The sequence below is a fragment of the Schistocerca americana genome, chromosome 10 (assembly GCF_021461395.2).
Source record: "Schistocerca americana isolate TAMUIC-IGC-003095 chromosome 10, iqSchAmer2.1, whole genome shotgun sequence".
Classification (NCBI taxonomy): domain Eukaryota; kingdom Metazoa; phylum Arthropoda; class Insecta; order Orthoptera; family Acrididae; genus Schistocerca; species Schistocerca americana.
The window spans coordinates 48,893,317-48,914,882 of record NC_060128.1 but is presented as its reverse complement, the minus strand read 5'-3'; the positions used below and the strand labels follow the sequence as shown (position 1 = coordinate 48,914,882).

The 21,566-nt window shown below is 42.6% G+C and overlaps 1 protein-coding gene across 2 annotated transcripts in view; it reads right to left on the bottom strand.

Moving 5' to 3' along the window:
• The window catches only part of LOC124552239 (PHD finger protein 14), a 183,044-nt gene that overhangs the window by 12,750 nt on the left and 148,728 nt on the right, over window positions 1–21,566 (bottom strand). The window contains exons 16-17 of one of the 2 annotated variants that reach the window (XM_047126522.1): window positions 12,166–12,274; window positions 265–679 (exon numbers count right to left, since the gene is read on the bottom strand). In XM_047126522.1, the coding sequence (XP_046982478.1) occupies window positions 659–679; window positions 12,166–12,274 (130 nt within the window). In that variant the 3' untranslated portion in view covers window positions 265–658. Of the gene's footprint in view, window positions 1–264; window positions 680–12,165; window positions 12,275–21,566 lie in introns of those variants that run through there. The other variant, XM_047126521.1, reaches the window with a different exon arrangement.

Here is a 21,566-nt window from a genome sequence, read left to right as displayed (position 1 = left end):
CATAAAAATAGTCTACATTTCTAATTTTTTGTTCCATTTTGTTGAACCACTGTTGAAAAATCAATAACGATGAGCAATAGTTTCTCAGCACACTCTCTGCCCAATGTCTACAGTAAGAACATAATGTTTTTATATCATTACTATGTTTCTGATGGAAAAAAGTGCAGTGGAGAATGAGGTGTACTTACAGTATGTAAGAAGAAATTTAATTTGTTTTAGATTTGTTTATTCTTGTTATACAAGAGACTTTAGAAGGCAAGATCAGTATATTTGTATCATATAGCATCTTGTCCAACAGGATGAATACACACAAAGTAAAAATAAATGTTCAAAGCTACCATGAACTCATGTAATGGAACAATATTTTAAAATTATAAACAAAACATTTTATTCTAACCACAAACATTTTCTTCCTCGTGTTAACAAAAATCCTTCTGGTTTTAATTCTTCACACGATTGATTTTGTTTTACAGCACGGGTAACCTTTCTGCAAATACAGGCTGATGACATTCACACGAGGATATAAAAAAATAAAAGAAGGGCATATCTTGCAGAGTAGCACTGTGTACTAAGCTAAACATATTGTGGAACACATCAAATACTGTGGAATATAGGTTTCCAGTATATTCCGAGAGAGGCCGATTGTGCAGTTTTTGTGTCAGGCATCACAACTGGCTTCCTGCATAAGAAAATCAATGCGCTGTTTCCATATTACTTAAATATGACAATCACAATACACAAATACACTGGCTGATGCTACTCGTTTACAAAGAAAAACAATTTCATAATCTCTTTCAGTCTTTGTCAATTATTATAGGTTAGTGAAATCTTCTCGGGTGATCAGCCGAGTAAAGGCGTCGTCTTCTCGCAACGTTTCGAAGGGTTTCGTACCCATCATCTTCAAGCGAAGTGTCGAGATGCTGTGTTGCGCGGTCCTATAAAGGCTCCTGGACCAGTGACTGATTCCGGGCGCCGACCAATCAGGTACCTGCGGAATCGGCCGCCACGCCAGTGGTGGAGGGTTCGCGGCGCGGACCGGGCGTCGAGTCCCTGCCGGTTCCTAATACGTCTGTGGCCGCTACCGTCTTCGTGCCGGAGCGTTCTCTTCTAATTTTAGTTATTGCGGGATTCCAAGCTGTACTAAGTTGGAAACCAGTGTCTCGATTGATCAGGTTGCTGTTCAACCGAATTTCTACAGCCTCTTTGAAAACTGAATCCCAAAATCCTTTAGCGTCACACAGCTTCTTCGTACCCTCAAAGAGGAAGGTGTGTCCTTCGTTAAGGCTATGTTCCGCTACCGCCGATTTTTCTGTCTGACCAAGGCGTACATTTCTAATATGTTCCGAGCGCCTCTGCGTGATGCAGCGCTGCGTTTGTCCGATGTATTTCGTACCACATTCACATTCAATACTGTATACGCCCGGAGTCTGCAGTCCTAGGTGGTCTTTGACTGAGCCAAGTATGTCCTTAATTTTACTTGGGGCATGAAAAATTGTCTTGATGTTGTGTTTCTCCAGAATGCGGGCAATCTTGGCTGTTGGCGGTCCCGCGTATGGTAGAAATGCCAGGCATCTGGTCTCATCTTCTTCTTCTGGTGTGTCTACCTTCCTGCTCTTGTGTAGGGCGCGCGAGATTTGCATCTCATTATAACCGTTGCTGCGGAAGGTCTTCCTTAGGTGTTGTAACTCTGCAGGTAGGCTGTCATCATCACAGATAGACTTGGCCCTGTGCACAAGTGTGTTAAGCACTGAGTTGCGTTGTGCTGGGTGGTGGCAACTCTGTGCATGAAGGTATAAATCCGTATGTGTCTTCTTCCTATACACAGCGTGACCCAAGGTGCCATCAGGGTGCCTCTTGATTAGAATGTCAAGGAAGGGCAAGCTTCCGTTTTCTTCCACCTCCATGGTGAATTGTATGTTGCTGTGTATGCTGTTGAGAAACACAACATCAAGACAATTTTTCATGCCCCAAGTAAAATTAAGGACATACTTGGCTCAGTCAAAGACCACCTAGGACTGCAGACTCCGGGCGTATACAGTATTGAATGTGAATGTGGTACGAAATACATCGGACAAACGCAGCGCTGCATCACGCAGAGGCGCTCGGAACACATTAGAAATGTACGCCTTGGTCAGACAGAAAAATCGGCGGTAGCGGAACACAGCCTTAACGAAGGACACACCTTCCTCTTTGAGGGTACGAAGAAGCTGTGTGACGCTAAAGGATTTTGGGATTCAGTTTTCAAAGAGGCTGTAGAAATTCGGTTGAACAGCAACCTGATCAATCGAGACACTGGTTTCCAACTTAGTACAGCTTGGAATCCCGCAATAACTAAAATTAGAAGAGAACGCTCCGGCACGAAAACGGTAGCGGCCACAGACGTATTAGGAACCGGCAGGGACTCGACGCCCGGTCCGCGCCGCGAACCCTCCACCACTGGCGTGGCGGCCGATTCCGCAGGTACCTGATTGGTCGGCGCCCGGAATCAGTCACTGGTCCAGGAGCCTTTATAGGACCGCGCAACACAGCATCTCGACACTTCGCTTGAAGATGATGGGTACGAAACCCTTCGAAACGTTGCGAGAAGACGACGCCTTTACTCGGCTGATCACCCGAGAAGATTTCACGAATGGAATACGCCGAGAAAGTCTCAAATCACATTTATTATAGGTTAGTTACCAATAAGAAGTATTTTATAACATTTTTTAAAAATGTAATAAGCCCAAAGAAAAATACTGTTACTCTATTTGGAAACAGCCCCAGTCAACTAATTTGCACAGTCTATTACGCTCAGGTCTGCAGCACATTACATTCCTCAACAAACGTAATTTTCTCGTAAGAGGCCATTTTTTATTTGAAATAAAACACTTTATTTCACTGACAATTAGCTAATTTCAGCATCTCGTGATCCACACAGCACAAAAGCAACGACATTATGCAATGGAGCCCCACATTATTGTACAATGGTGTAATGACTTACACTCAACTATATGAAATACCTAGAACGAAAAAAAGTATAACCAGACTGTGGGTACGGTCATATTACTAGCATACGGCTCGGTCAGCCTCTTAAAATCAATTCGTTTACACCAGCCAATTCTACAGGAAATAAAGAGCTCATTTAAAGTATAAAATGGCCTTATGCAGAAAAATGACTTCTTTCACGAATTTCACAGAAACAGAGTTATTTGCAATTCTTACATTTTACTGTCAATCAATATAACACAATTCCATCAAAATCTTTAATTTGCCAGGAAGATGTGGACTGAAGTACTAGAGTAGACATATTTAATCCTTCTATTAAGAGTTACTTATTTTTACATGTAAGACATCAAACTGCTACATGCCACAATGTCCGTTTCACACAGGTAGTCCATATTTATTTATGATGAAATTTTCTTGCTCACTGTGATACCTATCTCGCTTCTTTACGAAGAAGTATATAAACTCTGAACTTGTGACAAAGACAGAAGAAGCTCCTACGTAATAACAAATGTAAAGCGGTCCTCCACTTGCAGTGCTCCGGTAGGCTCAGTGATACTGCAGGTGGTATGCCCCCGCCTTCCCTCCAAACTTTGGAGTGAACTGCTAAGCTACTCGTGGGGCGAACAACACTTTAGTGTGAAAACTGTACAGTAGTGTAACTTGTCACACCGACCGTTGCCAGATGTGAAAGGAGGGACAACCATCAGAGCCGACCGAGAATCGAAACCCCGTACCGGACCTCCACATTTACAGTCCGATACTCGGGTACTGAACTGCACGGGTGAAAGAAACGGGTTAACGGTTTAACAACCTCTTTTCAGTTTGTCAGCAGCAGTTTAAACTCTCACAGTCTTCGCTCACATATTTGCAATATTTGGACCTAGGAAATTCTTTGCCAGATTCCGAGAGATAGGAGACGACCGAGTCGGCGAAAAGACTGCTACGACTGCAATCTAATGAAATCTGGGTACGCGACACTAGAAAACTTGCAGCAGCAGTGGCAGTGCGGGTGTGTACAGCTCCAGCCTAAAGTGCGCCTTTATCTGGCAAGGGATTGAGATCCTCTGATTATTTCCGAGTGGTAATTATCGGTGCCGTGGGGGTCACATTACTGGGCCCGTTGCCAGTCTACAGCTACAGGAACCGCGCTGTCGATGCACCTTCTCCGACTTTGTGATGACAGCACCCCACACCGTACTCGGCTGCACATTACTGGGGATGTCGAATGTTTCCGGAAATTTTAATTTCTACAGTTTCTTTTACTGTGCTATCTCTGAAGAGGAATACACCTCGAGCTCTTGCCGCGACTACTGCACAGTACACAGGCTCGCAGACGCGGTCATAAAGGACGGGGTCCCACACGGTAGTGCACAGGATCTGGCTGTCGCGAGACCCGAGTCGGGCTCAGTGCCAGAGTAGTTGCCGTATCCGCCAGTGTGGCGGTGCGAGGACGGTGCAGTCCGCTACGTCCGAGGTGGAAGTAGCTACTCGACTACGGTCGAGGAGTATTCGGCTGAAGGAGTGTCGAATTTCGATCGCTCGGTGCGGGCAGAAGCCTGAGGAAATTTTATTAAACCTTCGACACTGTGAGAGAGGAAAAGGGAAAGGTAGTGAGATTTACAGATTTAGAGGGCAAACATCCGCACAGGCTCAGACACGGCAGGAATTATGCCACCGCAACTTTGCTCCTGACATTTATTTGGAAAACTTGTAGGGGGGGGGCGGGGGGGAGGGGTTTGCCCAATGGATTCAGAGGGTCCTCTTGTCAACTTCTTGTTAGATTCTACAGAAACGTCCACTGCCAGTAGTAAACGGAAATGGGAAAATTGACAAGACGGCACCTTACAGCACTATAATGTTAAAAAATCAAATATATGGGCCTGTTGTCGGGAAAGGACTAGCTGCCCATTCTGGCTGCCTCTCAGAATATGCACACTGACTGGTAAAGCAACTTTCCTATCGACCACACTCAATATGGCCCGACGCTGTCCGAGCGCACAGCTGAGGCCGGAGAATGACTGCGTGTTACTCGGTGACCTCGGCACGGAATGGGGGGCCCTCAGAATTGGAGCATTGAGAAACAAAATGGGACAAAATACGAAACTGGCCAAATGACCTGTACACACTTGAGATAAAATAAGAGACAATAGGACACAAGAGAAAATTGGGGCACAAGAGAAAATTGAAAATAGGTGCAAGCAGTCAATGAGGTGTGGAAAATGGAGATGTTACAAGTGGCAACTGAGAAGTGAGAATTCCAGAGAGGATAGAGTATAACTACAAGTATCCACACATAAGACTGACATATCACTGACAGTGGATTGCAGAGAAGTGCTCTATAACAATTGAATTTAAATGTGTATGTTTGTGCAAAGAAACAAATATTCGAACACCAATTTTTCTATCAATATCTCATATTTTGCAAGTATGAGCTTGCTGTATGGTTTAAGCTAGGGGTCAATAAAGACAATAAAATATCTGTCTACAAGTGTAGGTGGGACAAAGGTGGTAGGTGCTGGAGGAGTGAAAAAAAAGGAAACAGTGGCCAGAGTGGGTGAAAAATCTGGTAAGAAAGAAAATTTAATAGAGGATTTAAGAAGAATGAAACCTCATAAACAACGTGGAGAAGGAGAACAATATCAGAGGGGAAAGGAAGGGAGGGCGAGGGGGAGGGAGGACGGTGCACATTGGATAGAACTTGCAACAACTACTAAAATCTGGGGCCTCTGAATTGGCAGACAGGGTGAGTATGTAAGAAAGTGGACGTGTGAAATCCTGTGCAAAAAAACAACCACATAATACTGTGCCATGTCGTCAGTGTGCTATAGGTCTCCGACCCCCCACGACACGCCCAAACTGTTTCGTGCTCTGGCAACTGGAAAACAATGAGTGAAATCAGTATTAGTGTCAGTTGTGTTGCCTAGTGGTTGGAAGAAAGAACATGCAACATCCGTCTACAAGTGATCCACAAAACTACTGTCCAATGTCTTTGACACTGATTTGTTGTAGAATTGAAATAAAATATGATACAAACTAATTCTTAATCAAATTAATTATGAGTTTAAACATAATGAGGTATCTCAAACAGAATGACCTCCTCCACGCATATAGCAAGGATTCGTAAAACATCGATCGCGTGAAATCCGACTCGCACTTTTCTCACGTGACGTACTGAAAGCTTTGGATCGAGGGAGTCAGGTAGATGCAGTATTTCTCCATTTCCAAAAATTATTTGGCTCAGTGTCACACTTACACTTCTTGTCAAAAGTACAAGTGTGTTGGGACCCTTGTTCTTCATGTTGTATATTAAAAATCTTACAGACACGATTGATAGTAATGCCAGGCTTTTTGCAGATGATCCAGTGATCTATAATGAAGTACCGTCTGAAAGAAGCTCCATAAATATTCAGTCAGAGTTGACAAGATTTCAAAGTGGTGCAAAGATTGGCAAATGTTCAGACATGTAGAATTGTGCACTTCAAAAAACGGAAAAATGAATTGCCCTGTGACTATAATAGCCATCTCGTACAAATACCTATGTGTAAAACTTTCTAGGGATATCAAATGTAATATCACATGAGCTCAGTTGTGGATAGAGCAGGTGGTAGACATAGGTTTATCGGTTGAATACTGGACTGTACGAATTGTCGCAGGTTCATTGGACCCACGAGTGAGTGTTACAGTGAACCGAAGAAACTGAACTTGCAGACTATCAAAGACAGACGTAAACTATCCCGAGAAAGTCTACTAACAAAGTTTTGAGAACTGGCTTTGGATGGTGTCTCTGGGAATATCCTACAGCCCCCTACGTGTTGCTCACTCGGTGAGTGTGAGGACAAGACTAACTACAGCACACAGAGGCATTCGATCACACTTCCTCTGCTCCAAACGTCAACAGTATGGGAAAAAAACCCAATAACTGGTGCAGTGGAACGTACCCTCTGTCACGTACTTTCTGGTGGCTTGCAGAGCACGGATGTAGATGTAGATGTTGAGATGCTGCGACACGGTTTACATGCAGATGCTGTGTTTACCTGTAGCACTCTATCCAAAAAATTACGCACAGAGAAAACTATCCCCTCAATGAAAAGTTCTCAGATCTCCAGAATGGTGGCAGCATTAAGAGAGGAGACGAGCAGTACGCATACTGATCGTTGTAATGCCTCAACTCTACAGTAAATGACAGCATTACAATGTGTGAGCATTTTCAGTTTAATGACACCACAGGTTCACTTAACGGCAGGCTACAATTTGGCAGTCAGATACGGGGAATTGTGGGATCCCTATCGGGTAGGGCCGACAGAACACGTCTTGTCCCTACAGAGAAAGGTGGTGGGAATACACAAGTTCATTCAAATAGTGGGAGAGTGTAATGGAAATTTCAAGGGGCAGACACCTGAAAAAAGATGCCACACATCTTGTGACTACTATTCAGAAAACTTTGAGACCTGTTCTTTGGGTGAAACTGTTAATATCCTTCAGTCTTGCAGGGATTGTGCAGATACAATAAGACAAGAACTATAGGAACAGTCAATTCTTCCCACAGTCCTTCACTGAACAGATTGAGAAGTAACCTCAGAATACAGTACGATGAAAGGTACTCTCTTGTCACACAGTTCACAGTGCTTTGCAGAGGGCTGAGACATCAAGGAATGGTTAATCTGGCATTGGAAGGGGTAAAAAATTGGAGAGCCAGACCAAGACTCGACTACAGTAAGCAAGTTCAAACGGGTGTGAAGTGCGATAGTTGTTTGCAGATAAAGAGGCTTGTACAGCATAAACTAGCATGGAGAGCTGCATCAAAAGTTTCGGTCCGAAGACTGCCACCACTACCACTGCTAAAAAGAATAAATATACATCCAGATTTTCTACAGTCATTTCTAGTTGTTTCTCCTAGTTTACACTCTGACTATTACCTTAGGTTCAGAGGAAGAAAGTCACAAGTACTTACATAGTGTGCTTCTCATACTATTCTAACAATTTCAAATTTAACTTTTTCTTTGTTATCACAACAATGCTCCAGTCCACAAAAGTAAGGCTATGGCATCTGTGTTCTAAGAAAATCGCTGTACTGATCTCACCTGAACCTTGTCAACCATCTTCGGGGTGAAGTGTGGGGTCAGATACACGCCTGATCCATACACCTACAAACCTGGCTGCTGTTCACCACACTCGGCAAGAACTGCAGTACGAGTGTGTCGAGAACTTACTAGCAGAGCTCCCCAGAGTTAGCGCTCACTTTTTTGACACCGCCTGTACACTGGTGCAGCTTAGGCCGCCGGTCCCAGACATCGTACCCTGCATTCTTTCACCCTAGCTGGCTCTCATTTGTGACTAACTGACAAAAAAATAATCACTATCTTTATTCAATTAATTGGGTTGAATGTAATTACTTTTTCATTTGTAAGCCTTTGCTGCATCACTTTAATCATCGCAAAACTTGTTATTTGCTCCCATTTTGCCTTCCTTTCTTCATTTGGAGTCTTTGGCTGTGTGAATTTACTTCAATTTCTTTTATTTCACTATTTTATATTTCTAGTCACATTCTGTCAGAGACAGCCAAGGACTTGGAAGAGCAGTTGAATGGAATGGACAGTGTCTTGAAAGGAGGATATAAGATGAACATCAACAAAAGCAAAACGAGGATAATGGAATGTAGTTGAATTAAGACGGGTGATGCTGAGGGAATTAGATTAGGAAATGAGACACTTAAAGTAGTAAAGGAGTTTTGCTATTTGGGGCGCAAAATAACTGATGATGGTCGAAGTAGAGAGGATATAAAATATAGACTGGCAATGGCAAGGAAAGCGTTTCTGAAGAAGACAAATTTGCTAACATCGAGTATAGATTTAAGTGTCAGGAAGTCGTTTCTGAAAGTATTTGTATGGAGTGTAGCCATGTATGGAAGTGAAACATGGACGATAAATAGTTTGGACAAGAAGAGAATAGAAGCTTTCGAAATGTGGTGCTACAGAAGAATGCTGAAGATTAGATGGGTAGATCACATAACTAATGAGGAGGTATTGAATAGAATTGGGGAGGAGTTTGTGGCACAACTTGACAAGAAGAAGGGACCGGTTGGTAGGACATGGTCTGAGGCATCAAGGGATCACCAATTTAGTATTGGAGGGTAAAAATCGTAGTGGGAGACCAAGAGATGAATACACTAAGCAGATTCAGAAGGATGTGGGCTGCAGTAAGTACTGGGAGATGAAGAAGCTTGCACAGGATAGAGTAGCATGGAGAGCTGCACCAAACCAGTCTCAGGACTGAAGACAGCAACAACAAGAACAGTCACATTATTGCAGTTGTTCTACCCGCTTTGCTCAAATTTTGTTTTACTTATAAAATCCTCATTGCCTTACACCTTTATCTGAATTATTTTATTCCTGATGTGAGAAGAATTTATGTTTTTAAATATTACGAGAGATAAATAAAAATAACTGAAATCGTACAAAGATTCCAAATGAGAAAGGTTAAAAGGAAGGAATACAGAGGGTAAATAAAAAATTAATACAATTAAAATGACACGGCAAAGGATTAGAAAAAAAACCTTATATTCAAAACAATTAGTTTATAAAAATCGCAATGACAGTTATTTCGATAAATATATTTAAAAAAAGGTAGATAGCAGCCGACAGGACACAAACCCGGGATCTTTATCACAGGAGCCGAGCAACTTAATCACTACGCTATGCATCAATTTTGAAATTCACAAATGGGGGCCCATCATAGTGAATGGATGTAGGTTGTGACGACATCTGGGTCCCTAACCTGGTGCAGGGAATGGCAATTGAATCTCAATGTAGACAAGTGTAATGTGCTGCGAATACATAGAAAGAAAGATCCCTTATCATTTAGCTACAAAATAGCAGGTCAGCAACTGGAAGCAGTTAATTCCATAAATTATCTGAGAGTAGGCATTAGGAGTGATTTAAAATGGAATGATCATATAAAGTTGATCGTAGGTAAATCAGATAACAGACTGAGATTCATTGGAGGAATCCTAAGGAAACGCAATCTGAAAACATAGGAAGTAGGTTACAGTACGCTTGTTCGCCCACTGCTTGAATACTGCTCAGCAGTGTGGGATCTGTACCAGATAGGACTGATAGAAGAGATACAGAAGATCCAACAGAGAGCAGCGCGCTTCGTTACAGGATCATTTAGTAATCGCGAAAGCGTTATGGAAATGATAGATAAACTCCTGTGGAAGACTCTGCAGGAGAGACGCTCAGTAGTTCAGTAGGGGCTTTTGTTGAAGTTTCGAGAACATACCTTCACCGAGGAGTCGAGCAGTATATTGCTCCCTCCTACGTATATCTCGCGAAGAGACCGTGAGGATAAAATCAGAGAGATTAGAGCCCACACAGAGGCATACCGACCCTCCGCCACACACCGTCAGGTGGCTTGCGGAGTATGGATGTAGATGTAGATGTAGATGTAGAACCTACACTACGTTGCAGACGGTTTTAAAAAATCGATCCCAAAGCTGTTGCGGTGGAAGGAGAAGGCAGTACGGAAGATTAGGGTTTAATGTCCCACTGACAACGAGAATGCGTAAAGACAGGAAACAAAATTGGCCGTTTCAACTTGGGTAGGCTACTCCAGCATCTGCCTCGAAGTATTTGGGGAACTGCGGAAAACTGAAATCTGGAGGATCGGCCAGACACAGATTCGAACTACTGCCCTCCCGAATGCAGTCCAGTGTGTGTGTTACCACTGTGCCACCTCAATCAGCTGCAGAGGGAGAGATGAGAATACCGGCTAACTGGGCTGCGTCTTTGCAAGGAAGTCGGCAATAGTTGTTTAGTGAAACTGGCAATACACAAACTGTTTTTTAAACAACATGTCACAGGAGCTAGTATTGGTCAAAACTACAAGAAAAGTTCCTATAATGATATGCCTGGAAACCAATACTTGGACATGATTCGTTTAAGATCCACAGTTCACAGCCTGCATTTCATTTATAGTCAAGGGAAGATTCACAAGAGGCAAAATAATAAATTACCACAACACTTGCGTGTAGACAAAGAGAAATGCTCACGAGATCGCGAAGGTGAGGCATCGGGATCACTCCAGTATCGACGTACGGACGGGAATGGTCAGTGACAGAATCTTAGGGCCGAATACTTTATCAAACAGATTTGACAGATGACACACACCGACAACTTCTGCGCAGTGGGTTACCGGCACTACTGGAGAATGTTACCTGCACATAAAGACAACAACCACAGTCAGTAAACGGTAAAATACGACCCCATTTTCTACAGACTGTGTGACAGCATCTCACCCCGATATTTAGTGGTCGAGCAGATCCCGTCACACAGCTCACCGTTCACTGACCGTACATCAGTTACTTTTCTGACTGTGGGTCATTTACAGGCATCTGTGTATGCCCAACCCACAGACAACTGGCAGACATTACAGGAGAGTATGACCTATGCGCACGGCTCGATCTAAACAGAACCGGCCGAGTACGCGAGTCACCGTGAAGAACGGTGGAAGGATGCATCAGGATGTTTGGTAACAACAGGTAGCACTGCCTACAATGTCTGCTCCTAAATAACAGACAGATGAGAGCAAGAGGACAGATTGGCCAATATTTCAGCAGGCATTGGTTTCCAGGCATATCATTATAGGATCTCTTCATTTAATTCTGACCAGTACTACCTTCTTTAGTTCTTTAGGAATGTGTAACACAGTTTATTTAGTGGAGAACCTAAATAAGACTGATCCCCTATCCTCCAAATCCACCTACAGACAATACATCTGCCATTTCCCAATGAATCACTATGCTCAGCTCTCCACAAGTATTATTTGCAAATAAAAACAAAATAGAATTAAGATCTCGAATAGAAATGGAAACAGGTTTTGTACATAGCGAACGGTGTAGCGAGAAGTGGCAATCGAAGAGCGCTCAGAGTGTCTCCTCTACCACTTTTTGTGCCATTTCGTGAAGGGTAATTGGCGACAAATTTGCAAACTGTCAATTGCATCCAGTCTTCCTTCACCAAAATTCTATCAAAAATATACTGAGGAACTATAAATTGTCACAACTGCGATCCAAAGGCCCGTGCTGCCATTTTGCATCCACGGGAAACTGCTGCCATTACAATAATAAAACTAGATTACAAAATTTCACAGCAATATCTGCTTGTTAGCAAACTACGAGCTTACCGTCGGGTCACAATCGGCACAGTGCCAAGAGTACCCGCGCCTCTTCGGTGACTTCTTCACCGGCGGGTCCAGGCACGTGAAATGGAAACACTTGAGGCACTCGTCACATCTGTGGGAAAAATGTAAATGAGATACACAATTTAGCCGAGATGCAATCGAACCGACATATATATTTAATGTTTTTAGCGATTATTCAATTATATCTCACTGAAATGTTCTATATTCACAAATTTATGCCCGGGAGACATCATTCACGAAAATACAAACATCAGGTCGAATATTCTTTCCGGAATGTCATTATATGTTAAAGACCTGTTAAATACAGTAACAAACAACAAAAAGTTCTTATCAAATTACTACAGATGTTTACACAATACTCTAATGAACATTCAGATGGACATAGACTACATATTTTTAAATATATGTACTATATAAATATCAAACAAGAGAAAATCCGGGATGGAATAATGATAATATTATGAAAAGGATAGTTGCTACTCAACATATAGTGGAGATGCTGAGAGTTGCTGATAAGCACAACAAAAAGACTGTCAGCCAAGTAAGCTTTTGGCAAAAAAGGTCTTCTTCGGAAATAGACACACTCACGCAAATGCAACTCGCACACGCACGACTAGTCGTCGGCTGTCGAGGCCCGACTGCACGTGGCAATGTGTGACGGGGGAATACCAGGTTAGGGGTTGTAGATGGTAAGTGCTGCTTGTGGAAGCATACATGGATGAGGTGGGGAGAGGGCAGGGAAACTACAGGCAGAGGGGAGGGAATGAGAGAAATAAAAAAACTATGTGCGCATTAGTGGAATAGAAGACTGTATAATACTGGAATGAGAACAGCAAGGGGGTTGGTGTGTAAGGAAAATGACTAATGAAGGTCGAGGAAAGGAGCCCTAAAATGAGGAATGTCCTGCCAAAATACTTCCCACCCCTCCCACACTGGTATTCCGCCACCCACCAAACCCAGCACATCCTCCCACCACCACCTATTCCGGTCCAGTCACGAGCATCACCTATCCCGTCAAAGTCGGGGCTAGCTGTGAATCCGATCACACGATCTACTAGCCAAGTTGCAATCACTGTTCCGCATTCTACGTGAGGACGACAGCCGACGAGCTGTCTGTCACCACGTACTGTGGTGTCACCATCAGACACCACATTTGCTAGGTGGTAGCCATTAAATCGGCCGCGGTCCGTAAGTATACGTCGGACCCGCGTGTCGCCACTATCAGTGATTGCAGACCGAGCGCCGCCACACGGCAGGTCTAGTCTAGAGAGACTCCCTAGCACTTGCCCCAGTTGTACAGCCGACTTTGCTAGTGATGGTTCACTGACTACATACGCTCTCATTTGCAGAGACAACAGTTTAACATAGACTTCAGCTAAGTCATTTGCTACGACCTAGCAAGGCGCCATATTCAGTAATTAGAATGAATTCTGAACAGACAATATTGTGAATCATGTACCGTCAAGAGCGACGTTCATCATTAATGGATTAAAGTTAAGTATCAAACTAATTACGTCTGCTTTCTGAATTCTCATTCCTTGTCATGTTCCAGACCTCACGTCAGTATAGTTCTTCCCTCCTCACACCAGCCTGCCTGAGCTAAAACGCGTGCATTTCGGCCTCCACTCGTAAAACGGTGTTGGCTCTTCTGCTAACACAAAACCTACGTCTGCCGACAAACTGTGGCCGAGAGGCAGCCGGACTGCCCGGTCGCACAGCACGCTGCCCAACATGACGTTCTTCATTTCAATGACTGCTTCGGAGCCTGTGATATCTGGATTCTTCCTACTGACACCAGCTTTTCTGAACTGCGCAGGTGGGAACTATACCTGCAGTATATCCTATGTTTTTGTAACCCTCCTGGCCTCGACCTGTCCTTACACACCTATCCCTTCCAGTGTTCCTACTCCGGATCTACACGGCCCTCTATTGCACCGATGCACCCACAGTTTTTTTTACTTCCCTCCTCTTACGTGAATCTCTTCCCCCGCCCTCCGTCTTGCTGCACCGGGCTATCCCACCCTCGGTCCTGTATGCTCTACGAGTAGCACTCGCTGTCCCCCACACTTACTCTGCTCTCTCCCCCCCTTGCCCCCACACCGACCACATCCTTACCTCGACCACCTGCTCGCTTCTCCCGTCACGCACTGCTGCTCACAGTCTGGTCTCGGCAATTGGAAACTCTGGTCACGTGACTGCAAGTCACGTTCGTGTGAGTGTAGTACGCAAATTTCGTCTATTTTTGGTGAAGGCCTCTTTGGCCGAAAGCTTACTTGTAAACAGTCTCTTTGTGCCTACCTGCAACTCATCATCTCTGCTATACGGGTTGCAGCAACTACTTTCACAACATTGTTAATATATAAATATGTATGTAATATGTAATGGGGATACATTATTACCAATAGTCTCGATAAGCTCTTTGACCACTTATTTCAAATTTTTATTCGATGCTCTAATGACCATTCAATATATGTTAATGGGAAATTAGGAGGAGGAGGAGGAGATGTTTCAACAGTGTGTGTTGTGTGTGTGTGTGTGAGCGGGGGGTGGGGGGTGGGGGGTGGGGGGGGGGGGGAGGGGGCTGGACAGAGAGAGGAGGGAGAAGGACATTAGGGCATATATCAAAACTCCCATATATATTTAGCAATTGCAAAGCATTGCCAGGTTTGCTAGTGTTGTATAAAATACATAAGGTGTTCTTAAAAGAATCAATTTAGTATGCAGCTGAGAGCTGATTGGAGAGGAAAAATATGTGTAACGTTTGAAGCACAAGCATAATTTAGTTTAGCCATTTTTGCTTTCAAATTGTCACCCGGTAAATTAAAGTGCTCGGTTTATTTTCATTTGATTACTGCACACAGAAACACATCGGTGCATCGGCCAAATGTTTGTGTCGTGCAGATACTATTCTCAAGGATAAAACTTCTGTTCAACGAATTCGGGTGTGAAAAAAATTAGCTGCGTGATGAAGTGAGTTTAAGTACCTGACACTTCTATTGGGATTGCCTAATTACTGCTGCCATTACCAGTTCCAGCAAAGTATTGCCACCTTAAGATGTGACGACAGTCCACAAACAGTTTTGCCGTGACATATAAACTCCAGTTATATACGTACTGTACATCACGAAAATTCTGTACAATATATCAATAAAATATACATCACATCATTGCAGTGTCTCTTTTATCATGTGGTCGCAGTGCCTGGAGATGACAGTCCGTGTGTGTGTGTGTGTGTGTGTGTGTGTGTGTGTGTGTGTGTGTGTGTGTGCGTGTGCGTGTGAAATTTGTATGGAAAAAACAGTCAGTTGATCTTGAGGTCTTGAAAGATTAAGAGTTGTAACCTCATCTTGTTATAATGTTATATGACATTGCACACATTGTGACCAAATAAAACTTTTGAGAAGTTGTTGAAGTTGATTTGAAGATATCAATGTTCTGATGTATTTCAAAAATTCTAGAGAACTTTTTGAAAAAGTGGCACTGGAAAAAATGTTGCCAGTTTACAAAGGTTCACAATTAATTATGAGATTGAAATTGATGCTGATGAGGAGATAAACATTATCTATGGATTCAAAAAGTTGACACAAGAGAGCAAATGGAGTCTTAATTTTTTTGGTGAAAAAAAATCAATCTTGAGTTAGAACATTTTTAAACTTCAGTGAAGCGAATGTTGTAATTCAAACACAATTTCCATTCTGTTTGAAAACATGATTTTTGTACCAGAGACTATTCATTCAACTGTGCAGAAGTGACTACGATCTCTGGTAAAAACAAATTAAATGAATCACAACAAAAAAGTGCTAGTATATGAAGCATCATGGGGTAATAGGCCACAATATCTCTCTGATAAGAGAAGAAAATTTAACACTGATGGGTCAATGTTTCCAAAGAAACGGATGATATGCCAATTTAGTGTTTTTAGAGAGCAAAGATACTGTGACTATCTGACTTGACAGACTGTAATGACCATCTGAATTGACAGAGTGTAACGAGCACGGCAGTTAAATGTAATCTTTGGGTCGGGAAAAATCAAGGGATCCGTATGTGAATGGTTTCAGAATTTGTTTGGATAAATTATCAGTAATTACCTGGTACATCAATAGATTAATACCAAACTTCGGAAAGAATGACTGTACAAGAAATGGTCAGTATTAAACTATCCTTGGATGTATGTGATACAGAATCTTTATGCATGTAACTTGCAACCTGATGAAGAGTAAGTATGTCACCTTAGATATGAATGTCTCGATAAATTATGAGGTTACCCCATGTTAAAAAGGTCGTTCCAGTACAATGTCTGGTTACCTATATCTGAAGGAGAATTTTGTCTGACATTATAAACTATCTAAAAGTTTTCTCTCAATGTGTGTATCTTTCTGTCCCTCAGCATCCCTCATACTGAGTAACAACATATCCATTTCGTATTATTGTTATTCCATTCCTGATTTTCCATTGTTTCATGATGTTTAGTGCCCACATAACCAGAGTTTAAACAGCACAACGAAACTGTTTATGGATTATCATCGTATGTGACGATGGCAATAATATGTTGAAACCAGTAATATGAATGTTCACAGAAATTAAGCAATTTTAACATAATAAGTTAATATATGAATTAACTAACATAGATTTGAAGATACAAACTGCAACACATCGTAACAAGTGAATTCCTTTCTTACTCATTGTGAATTTACCCTTTTATACAGCCTGTTAAGTCATATTAGGTCAATCCCATACAATGAGGGCTCATTAACTGAGAGAAGTTTTAGCTCATTTACCGAGAGCAGTTATTTTTTTTATTTTAAGAAACATGAGTAGTTAACAAAGACATATCTCACTTTATTAGTATCTTTACTAGAAATTTCAACCATCTGGCTCCTACTTGTGAGATAAGGCCGAAACCACTTGTAATGCCGGAAATGCATATCCTCCTATTTCCATCTATTGTACTATTATTTTTTTTTTTCCTTGTTTTGTTACCTCAAGATATGACATTTCTGTCTCTTTATATATTGTAATTGTTTTACTGTTTGTATATATATATATTTATGCACTCATGTCGATGTATAATTGGTTTGTTTCGTAAATATTATTTGTATTTTTACGCTGGGTCTTGCCTAGGGAAAACTGCTATCGAACGATTACATCGATGGGTCGTGTGAAGAATCAAAGTGTGTAGGATCTTTGGTAGTGTTAACTCTGCCGCGTGGAGCGCGGGCAGAGAGAGTCTGGCTGGAGTAGCAAGTGGAGCAGGTGTGTTGTGTGACGCTCCCGCGAGTTGCCGCGCTTTCGGGATTTGGCAGCATGTAATTGCGCTCGACTCGCGATGATAGTTTCTGACATGGTGTCGCGGACGGGAAGCATTAGCTGGTGCACATCAAGAGCCCGTTTCGCCTGGTGACCGTGTCGAGAAGAAGGCGCGCCAACATCCAGCTTCTGCAACAGCGACGGCCGACAATGAGTGACTGTCGCCACCTCCTCGATCGACGGCTTCAAACCTTCAATCAACCAACAAGGAAGACTAAAAGCACGTAAAGTTTCAGAACTGTATGGCAGACCTCAGCTTTTCAAATTGTTCCATTTGCCTCGCAAAATTACAGCAACTTAGCATGAACCTTTGTTGCTCATTGTCCCAATTGCATTGCCAAGCAGGGTCCCTTCCTTTTCCGAAATGAGCCCGAGGGTCGTTGAAATTCAAACGCCAGCATCATTCGATTTCACTGCTTTAATTTCAAAGTTCAGCTGGCTACAATATTTAGATTGCACAAGCACAAATTAAGAGTGCGAGTTTTGTTACCGTATTTTAGTTACCTGTGACTGCAGCTCAGCTTGGTACGTACTAAATTTTACTATTGTTAATTGTCCAGAATCATTTAATTCAAGTTCAAAGTTAATTCTCTTATTTCTAAATTGCGTAGATTCAAGTAGCTTTTGAAACGATTGTTGAGGTAGTCGAAGACTAACCTTATTTTACTGAATGTCGATGTGCTTCAGAAAGAAAGCTCACTATTAACTTCAGTCACTAAATTAACTTTCGATTTTCCAGTTTTATTAATTCTTTTGCTAAATTAAGTCAGAGTGTAGCGAAATTTATTACTTCTGACAAACTTTCAGTTTTCACACTACACGTGTCAACCTTCAGTTGCCACGCTTCTAGTGCTAATTATATGTGTAATTACCTTTCTTTTTCAGTTACTATACTAATTGTCCTTAGGACTGGCGACCGTAATTTCCCCCAAATCTCAAATATCTAATTACCACTAGTTAATTGTTAAAGTAACGTCCGCACATTTACTTTCTTCATTAACTTTACCCCTTTTCAAAATTAATTTCCACCAGTTTCATTTGCATTTTTCCTTTCATTTAGATGTAACCCTTTCCTCCCTCTTTACCGACAGATTAACTTTGGTGACGATTGCTTTTCCCAAATTTCCATTGGGTACACGCGGTTTAATTTTTCACTGTCATTAAGGTCGATAAGTGAGGGGGAGGTTACACACTGACTGTGCGTGCCTTTATTTTATTTTCTTTACACGTCAAGTTCTGTAGGATCAAATTGAGGAGCAAATCTTCAAGGTCATGGAATGTGACCCTACATGAAATTACAACATAAAAGTAATAACAGATAAAAATATAATGTTTATGAATCCAAAGAAAGTCAAAAGTTTAAGTAAATGCAGTTAACAATATAAAATAAAAATCAGCTTAATTTTTCAAGGAACTCCTCAACAGAACATGAGGAGTGACCCATGATGAAACTCTTCAGTTTCAATTTGACAGTGCATGGATTAATGCTAAGATTTTCGAATTTTTGTGATTGCTTACTGAAAATGGATGCAGCACTAAACACCTTTCTGCACAAGAGTTGAGGAAGTGTGATCCAAATGCAGATTGGATTTCTATCGAGTATTAACTGAGTGAGAGCCGCTTATTCTTGGGAATAAGCTGATATCGTTAACAAGAAATGACAATAGAGAAATTCAAAATACTCAGGCTAGTGAACAGGGTCGACAAGAGGTTCACGAACTTACACCTCTTATTGCACGAACCGTCCATTTCTGAGCCAAAAATATCCTTTTAGAATGGGAAGAGTTACACCAAAATATAATACCATACGACACAAGCGAATGAAAATAAGCAAAGTAGACTAATTTTTGTGTCGAACGATCACTTACTTCAGATACCGTTCTAATAGTAAAAATGGCAGCATTAAGTATTTGAACAAGATCTTGAACGTGGGCTTTCCACAGCAGTTTACTATCTAACTGAACACCTAGAAATTTGAACTGTTCAGTTTCATTAACAATATGCCCATTCTGTGAAACTAAAATGTTGGGTTGTGTTGAATTGTGTGTTAGAAACTACAAAAACTGAGTCTTACACTATTTAGTGTTAGTTTATTATCTACAAGCCATAAACTTAGGTCATGAACTGCACTATTTGAACCGAGCCAATGCTGCACACAACATCCTTTACTACCAAGCTAATGTCATCAGCAAACAGGAATGTTTTAGAGTTGCCCATAACACTAGAGGGCATATCATTTATATAAATAGGGAACAGGAGTGGCCCCAACACTGATCCCTGAGGCATCGCCCATTTGACTGTAGCCCACTCAGACCTCACTTCACAACCGTTCTCAAGACTGTGAATAATGATCTATTGCTGTCTGTTGTTGTTTGTTTTGCTTTAGGGTGGAAAAAACAACTGGGGTCATATGCTCCCAAGTCAAAAACTGTAGAACACAAACACAGAGAGGAGTTAAATGACTATACGTCAGTCCCAACTGACATAATAGAAGACAGATAGAAACAGGAATGTGGAAAAAGTGCTAAAAAAAGACACCACACAGAAACGGAGGTCCTAAACTAAAAATTAAATGGCCTTCGCCACACTGCTTCAGAGGATAAAAAGTAAAACGTGGTCGACAGCCCGTGTGTCATTTGGTAAAACGGCTGATAAATCAAATGGCAAACCCGAGTGGGAATGTAAATGGTTAAAAAAAAGGGGAAGTCATCAGGAAGTGGCGGACAGTTAAAACTTGGGCGCAATGTGTAGAAAGTGGTAGGGGAGTGCCATTTAGCAAATGATGGCTAAAAAGGAAGTGCCCAATAGGCAGCCGAGTTCAAATAATTTCCTCCCGGCGGGAAGGCCGAGAGGAGGTCGTCCACATTGCTGGGAGAGGCTTAATAAGCTGGAGCTTATTCCCGTGAAGAGAGGACCATTGGCAAGGCCACAGGGACACCAACTCCTGACGGACGGCAACAAAGATATCATTGGAGGGAATAGAGGTACTCGTGGGCTGAGGTACGAGGACTACAGCCTTGGCAGCAGCATCAGCAGCCTCGTTTCCTGGCAGACCGACATGTCCTGGAACCAACAGAAACATCACACTGGCTCCACTAAAAGTGAGTAAGTGACAGTTTTCCTGGACCCACTGCACTAAGAGATGGGCAGTGTACAGCACACATAGACTTTGAAGGGCACTGAGTGAGTCTGAGCAGAGGACGCAATTCAAAAGGCTGTGTCGCCAGGTGTACTCCGTGACCTGATACGAGGCGAAGAGCTCGGCTGTAAATACTGAGCAGATAGCGAAAGACGAGGGTACCAATGATGAAGGCACACCCGACCCCACAGTCAGTCCGAGAGCCGTCAGTGTATAAAAAGGTACTATCGCGAAGTTGCATTCGAAGGTCATAAAACTGAAGGTGATAGACCGAGGCTCAAGTAGTGTCCTCAGGAAGTGAATGATGGCCGAGGTTAACACGGGGCACTTCACGAAGCCAAGGTGGTGAAGGGTTCACACTCGTCGGGGAAGTTGCAGGTAGTGTGAAGTTAAGCTGCCGTAGTAAGTGCCGAAAGCGGACTCCGAGAGGTAACAGAGAAGAGGGACGAGCCCCATATTGACAATCAAAGGGATCATTAAAGGAGGAGGCACAGGAGTGGTGGCCACGCATGGCAGACAAATGGCACGCGTACCTGCCGAGAAGAAAGTCAGGGGAGTAGGACAGTGGTAGTTCAGCAGCTTCAGCATACAGACTCTCAACCGGACTGGTGTAAACAGCACCTGTGGCCAAACAGATGCCGTGATGACAGATAGTGTTCAGACAGCATTACACGGATGGGCATGCAGACGCATAAACAAAGCACCCGTAGTCGAGTTTTGAACGGACAAGGGGGCAGAACAAATGGAGGAAGGTGATTCAATCGGCACCCCAGGAACTACCACTGAGGACACGTAGGACATTGAGGAACCGTGTACAGAGGGCTGCCAGGTACGAGACACGGGAGGACCCCAAGAGTTTCCTATCGAGCATGAGCCCCAGGAATTTCATAGTTTCAAGTAACAGAAGGGCAATGGGCCAAAGATGTAGACATGGTGG